A 6,871-nucleotide genomic window follows, 5' to 3' on the forward strand; every position below is an offset into this window, starting at 1 on the left:
TATTGCAAAAATGTATTTTACAAAATCTTTTGGTGCTTTTCTTGTATAAACCACCCATTTTGGTCATTCCTTCTCGAACTTTCAATATTTGAAGAAAATAAAATCTTTTTAAAATGTTTTTGTTGTGACTTCTTTATAAGATAAGATAAGATATTCCTTTATTGTCCCACATGGGGAAATTTCATTGGTGCAACGCAGGTAGATACAGAGGTAGATACAGAAGAACAGATCACTTATAGGAAGTCTGAAAAACACTTTCAGTAGAAGATCTCCTATAAATAAATAAAAACTCCCATAGACAAATAAATAAATAAATACCATTGCATGTGATCACAACAGTAATTGCACATGAATATGTGTCACGACAGCACATAGATTGCACATGAATTTCACAGTAATTGCACAGTAATTGCACATGAATTCCAACAGCAATTGCACATATGACAGAATTGCACATCAGTATTAGGTTAGGTCAGTATTGCGAGTGTTCAGTACTAACAGTTGTTGTTATAAAGTCTGACAGCAGCAGGAAGGAAAGACCTACGGAACCTTTCCTTCACACAGCGAGGGTGGATCAGTCTCTCACTGAAGCTGCTCTCCAGAGCGGAGAGAGTGTCCTGCAGGGGGTGACACTCATGGTCCAGCATAGATGTGAATCCAGCCAGGACCCTCCTGTCCCCCACCTCCTGCACCGAGTCCAGAGCACAGCCCAGGACGGAGCTGGACTTCTTGATGACTCTGTCCAGCCTCTTCCTCTCCCTCTCTGTGATGCTGCTGCTCCAGCAGGCCACACCAAACAGGAGGGCTGATGCCACCACAGAGTCGTAGAAGGTCTTCAGGAGTGGCCCTGTCACTCCAAAAGACCTGAGTCTCCTCAGGAGGTAGAGCCGACTCTGGCTCTTCCTGTACAGTGCGTCTGTGTTGTGAGTCCAGTCCAGTTTGTGGTTCAGATGAACACCCAGGTACTTGTATGAGTCCACTCTCTCAATGTCCCGTCCCTGGATCTTCACTGGTGAGGGGGCAGTGGGGTGGCGTCTGCGGAAATCCACCACCATCTCCTTGGTCTTCCCCGCGTTGATGAGGAGGTGGTTCCGCTGACACCAGTCCACAAAGTCCTGCGCCAGTCCTCTGTACTCCTCGTCATCGTCGTCCGTGATGAGTCCGATGATGGCAGAGTCGTCAGAGAACTTCTGCAGGACACAGCTGTCCGTGTCATGTCTGAAGTCTGCAGTGTAAAGGGTGAAGAGAAAGGGCGCGAGGACAGTGCCCTGGGGCGCCCCCACACTGCAGGTCCGAGTGTCAGACACACAGTTCCGGGCTCTCACAAACTGGGGTCGGTCTGTGAGGTAGTCCAGGATCCACTCTGCCAGGTCATACTCCACACCAGCCGTCTCCAGCTTGTCCCTCAGGAGCAGCTGATGGTGTTGAAGGCGCTGGAGAGATCGAAGAACAGAATCCTCACAGAGCTGCCAGGCTTTTCCAGGTGAGAGAGAGAGCGGTGCAGCAGGGAGATGACGGCGTCCTCCACTCCGATGCCAGGCCGATATGCAAACTGCAGCGGGTCCATGACTGAGCTCACGGTGGAGCGGAGGTGGTCCAGGACTAGCCGCTCCAGTGTCTTCATCAGGTGGGACGTGAGAGCCACTGGCCTGAAGCTGTTGAGGTCTTTGGGGCGCGGTGTCTTAGGCACAGGTACCAGACAGGAGGTCTTCCAGACCTGTGGTACCACCCTCAGCTTCAGGCTCATGTTGAAGACATGCTCCATAACTCCACACAGTTCATCTGCGCAGGACTTATAAAGTGAAGTATGCTAATAAATAAAATTATTAAAACACAACTTACTGGGTACATTTACATCTGGTAATGTGCTGATTTCTGAAATTGTTTACATTTTTATTGTATTTTTTTGTTTAACCAGGAAGATTTGAAGATCTGAGAGCAGTTCTGATGTCAGTAATCGGATTTCTCTTTGAATGTTCACACGTGTACAGGTATTGACAAGGAAATTACAATTACAGTTACTCTTATCTGAGTTTTACTGACTATAAATCTACCCAGTAATTCAATTTAACAAAAACAAATATATAACAGCGTCTTATCTTTATAATTCAGAGGTAAACACTATTTTAGTTGAATGAAATTAAATGATTTGACATTGACCAATCACATTAGGTCTTGTTGAACGTTTGTCCAGTCAGTAGTGGTGGGCAAAGTGAAGCCTCATGAAACTGCAAGGCATTTTAATGAAACGTTTTGAGGTTTGGAATACAGTTCTCCAGAGGGACATCTAGTGGTATGTTTTAGTACTACCACATCCACAGTGGTTCAAGGCGACGCGCTCTCTTTCTCTCCTTTTTTTTTACGGTATCCGTAAAAAACATACTTAAACTATTAAGACAACTACAGTAAGTGGCGGTAAATGCACCTTTTCAGTTGGCTCCAAACCGCCATTAAAAGTACCACACACCTTTGGTTTGAGACAGCCCTCCATGAACACAACAACAACAACAACAACAACAACATGAACTCTTTCGAGTCATTGTTGTGTTACTTGGCAGTAACACAGCTGGCAGTTGGCAGCCTACTGAAAAGGTGCATTTACCGCCACCTACTGTAGTTGTACGTATTCAAAGTATGTCTACGCTATACCGTAAAAACAAAAAAGAAAAAGACAGAGAGAAAATAAACAGCTTGTTGTTGTTGTTGTTGTTGTTTTATGGCGGTTGGCATCCGAGTGTTGCATTACCGCCAGACTTTATTCCTCAGACGTTTCGTAGTCCTCAGACTCTGTCGTAGTCCGTAAAAGTACTCCTCCCATCGCTTTGGCGTTACAAAGCCCATGAGGTCATGATGTGTTTTTGTGACTAGAATAGTTGTTGTGTCAGAGACCAACCGGCTTTATTCCAGGGAGACTCCTCTTCACCTTCCTCGCCCCCTTTGACGCTCGGTGCTTTGGAAGTACAAAGCCCATGAGATCATGGGACGTCTTTGTTGTTTTACAAAGCCCATGAGGTCATGGGACGTCTTTGTCGTTTTATCCTTTAGAAGTCCTTCTTCCAATAAACAGCTTCATGACCATTGATCATGGAGCTATCTCAGTCACGTGATCAGCGCTTTGAGTTACGTTTCAAAGTTCAAAGCGCATGCGCTTCGGGGCTTTCTGCAAACGCCTATTTGCGAAGGTTTCAATAGGGCCATCACTACCAATCAGATGCGAGTTTACAGTCACGCGACGAAAGGCGACAACAAATTTCCAAAATGGTGCTCGAAAGTACTATGGTCTGGTAAGAACTGGAAAATGCACATTTATATTGGGTTTTCTTGACTAAATGAGACATCAAATGGTTTCGTATACCATATAACGTGTTCAGTGTATACAATGTATGTTTTTTATCGTTTCTTTTTATTAATTTGTGGTTTTGTCCGTCAAACTGGCTAACGCTTAACCGAGGGGCTGAGTCATTGTATTTGTAGCTAATGTTTCGCTTTAATATGATAAAGAAAAGTTGTATGTTTTTTTCCCTACACTGTAACTTAAACAAATTACAAAGTGATATATACTGATCTATAGCGTGGTATAGATCAGTATATCATGTGTCTGTGGTTTTGTGAGGATTGGCTAAAAGCTAGCACTACTGTGATGTTTCATTACAAGGATATTCACAAGCTCAGTATTACATTATTGTGAAATGTTGTCATTTTATGTTTTTATGTATGTTATTTAGTGTGGACAACAGTGAATATATGAGAAACGGAGATTTTCTACCGACCAGACTACAGGCTCAACAAGATGCTGTCAACATCGTTTGTCATTCAAAGACACGAACCAACCCAGAAAACACAGTGGGGCTCATCACAATGGCAAAGTTAGTTCATTTTACTATTTTCCGGCATTTGTCTTCTGTCTTTTTCACAATTTAAAGTAAAAATTGTAAAAAAAAATTGTAGATGGCATTACAAAATCATAAAGAGCTGTTTTTGTTTCAATGACTTGTTGTTGTAAAAAATAGCTGTTTGTGGTTGGATAATAAATATGGGATAGCGGGCATGTTACTCATATATCAGGTTCAATATTTGTGCCCTTTCCGTTTGGATTAGGGTTGCAATATTTTTGTCCTCCCTTCTCTCTCATTCCCCATTTTACACTTTATCTCCCGTCTAATAAAACCTATGGGCAACACAATCTTTAAAAAAAAAAAAAGTTAGATTCTGTTCAAGGGCAGATTGTGAACAACTCCAGGAGCCTTAACATTTGAGAGAAGATGGATTTATGTACTGATAAACTAATACTAGACTCCCATGTATTTAATTTGATTGGAAAAGTTGACTAAAATATTTTTCCATAAAAAGGCATTCTGTTAATTGCAGTCTTTTTGTGATTTGAATTTGATTAAATTGTGCAGCCTTACTTAAGATATTACTTGTCATATAAGTGGGATTTTTCTATCCCCCATTTGATATTGTGGCATCGGCACATTGTAGTTGGATCTTGAAAGCAGACTATTAGTTAACTGCTTTTGTAATGCCTTTGTATTAACATGTCTACTGCTGTGTTTTTGATCTTGAGTAGTAACTGCGAGGTCCTGACCACACTGACGCCTGACGCTGGACGCATATTGTCCAAACTTCACGCAGTCCAGCCCAAAGGGAGAATCTGCTTCTGCACTGGTATCAGAGTGGCACATGTGTGTATTTTTACAATCGAATTATATGCTATTTTTAGTAAGTAAAATGCCATTTGCTTTCTTAATCTTACTTTATTTTCTCTGTGCAGTTGGCTCTAAAGCACAGACAAGGCAAAAACCACAAGATGAGGATTATAGCTTTCGTTGGGAGTCCAGTGGAGGATAATGAAAGAGACGTAGGTGCACTTTCAGAGTTTTTTTCTATGTTAAGTCCGTATTGTATATTCACTGGTTTATTATTTCTGCAGCTTGTCAAAATGGCTAAACGGTTGAAGAAAGAGAAGGTTAATGTGGACATTATTAACTTTGGAGAAGAGGTGAGAGATTTTGATCACTATTTGTCATTCAGTCTCTAATCTTGTGTTTTGTCTATTTACCTGAAAATGTTATCTTTGATTCTATAATGTCAGGAGGCAAACACAGAGAAACTGACAGCCTTTATTACCACTCTGAATGGTAAAGAGGGTACTGGTTCTCACCTGGTGACTGTTCCTCCTGGACCCAGTTTAGCCGATGCACTGCTTTCGTCCCCCATCCTGGCCGGAGAGGGAGGCTCCATGATGGGTCTCGGTGCCAGCGACTTTGAGTTTGGTGTCGATCCAAGTGCTGATCCCGAACTGGCTCTAGTAAGAAAATACTGTATACATTTTAATTCTAATTGTCATATTTTGTATTTATTGTCCCATTATATCCTGGTTTAGGCCCTGCGTGTTTCAATGGAGGAACAGCGACAGAGGCAGGAGGAAGAGACCCGTAGAGTGGCTGCTGCTTCTGTTGCTGAGGCTGGCGTGACCACCCCCCCTGCAGACGGTAAAAGGATTTTTTTTATGTTTTAACAACCGTTTAAATGTTTTAACAATCTCATTACTATAAAGCAAAAATACAATTGACGAAGTAATGCACTTTCTTCTCACAAATTATATCTCATGCATTTAAGTGTTTAGAAATAACTATATCTGCAGTACTCTTCAAAATCAATTGTTTTTTTTTTTATAAATTTCTATCTCATAGTCTTAGCTATGGATAGTTGAGTTAAGATGGATTTACCAAGGATTGGTCCAATCTATGTGTGTAATAACATATCCTTTTTCCACAGAGTCAGATGAAGCCTTGCTGAAGATGTCCGTGTCCCAGCCTGACACGGGAGCAGCTGTACTCCCTGACTTCAGCAGCATGACGGAGGAAGAGCAGATCGCTTATGCCATGCAGATGTCTCTGGCTGGAGGAGGTAAAGACAATACATTAGTTTTCACAATAGCCAAGACATTAGCTGTAACATACATTTTTGTCTTCTCTTAAAGAGTATGAAGAGATGGACACAGAAGGCCCTATGGAGACTGTATACACTGCCAAGGTAAGGCTATTTTGTTAAGGTAATTGCATCTGCTCATGGTATGAACTAAGAACCATTTCATTGAAGTCCAAAATCCAAGCATTTTCTGCAAAATACATGCATCTGTAAATGCTGCTTTTCATTGTTCTACTTTCTCAATGTCTGTTAAGCTCATTGGTTTTTACTATTCTAATATTTTTACACAGATTTCAACTTTTTTAACTTGCGCATTTTATTTGTTTTGTCTATATGTATTTCTTCTGAGACAGTTAACTTGTTCCTTAGCAGTTTTCCCTCTTTTTGCATATTTCCTATACCAGGATGAGGATGATTATGACGCGATGCAGGACCCAGAGTTCCTGCAGAGTGTGTTAGAAAATCTACCTGGCGTTGATCCAAGCAATGAAGCTATCCGCAATGCCATGGGCTCCCTGGCATCCCAGACCAGAAACAAACCTGATGCCAAGAAAGATGAAGAGAAAAAGAAATGATGTATTTATGGACAAAATAGACAATTAAGTTTAAAAGCTCCAAACAAATGCAGGATTTTTTTGAAACATGCCTTGAAAGACCATTGTAGTACTTTTCTGATGCACCAATGTAGAAAATAAAATAACAATATTGTATTATCGAAAATATTGCTGCCCTTTAAACAAGCCAATATTACAATTGACCCAAATGAACACTAATATGGTGAAGTGTTGCCAATCGTATGTTATTGTGTATTTGCAATAAAATATACTGTGTTTATGGTATGTTCGGCTTCTTGACAATTGGAAGAGTGATGTTGGATTTTTATTTGGACTTCCATCTAAAAGTTCTTGGTATGTGTGTTGTTTTAAAAAAAAAAGTT

At 41.1% G+C, this 6,871-nt stretch overlaps 1 protein-coding gene across 2 annotated transcripts; it reads left to right on the plus strand.

Annotated features, from left to right (window-relative positions):
* The first annotated feature begins 3,188 nt into the window (after window positions 1–3,188).
* psmd4a (proteasome 26S subunit ubiquitin receptor, non-ATPase 4a) lies at window positions 3,189–6,723 on the plus strand. 2 transcript variants are annotated; one of them, XM_072447972.1, is made up of 10 exons: window positions 3,189–3,284; window positions 3,726–3,866; window positions 4,568–4,685; window positions 4,775–4,861; window positions 4,934–5,002; window positions 5,096–5,311; window positions 5,387–5,495; window positions 5,782–5,913; window positions 5,987–6,039; window positions 6,339–6,723. In XM_072447972.1, exons 1-10 carry the CDS (start codon window positions 3,259–3,261, stop codon window positions 6,507–6,509), a joined length of 1,122 nt encoding a protein of 373 aa, XP_072304073.1. In that variant the 5' UTR covers window positions 3,189–3,258; the 3' UTR covers window positions 6,510–6,723. The 2 variants fall into 2 exon arrangements, with proteins under 2 accessions (XP_072304073.1, XP_072304074.1); XM_072447973.1 differs by having other exon boundaries at window positions 4,571–4,685.
* The last annotated feature ends 148 nt before the right edge of the window (window positions 6,724–6,871 follow it).

The sequence above is a fragment of the Eucyclogobius newberryi genome, unplaced genomic scaffold (assembly GCF_026437365.1).
Source record: "Eucyclogobius newberryi isolate DKJ021-1_F unplaced genomic scaffold, fEucNew1.0.hap1 SCAF_16, whole genome shotgun sequence".
Lineage (NCBI taxonomy): Eukaryota > Metazoa > Chordata > Actinopteri > Gobiiformes > Gobiidae > Eucyclogobius > Eucyclogobius newberryi.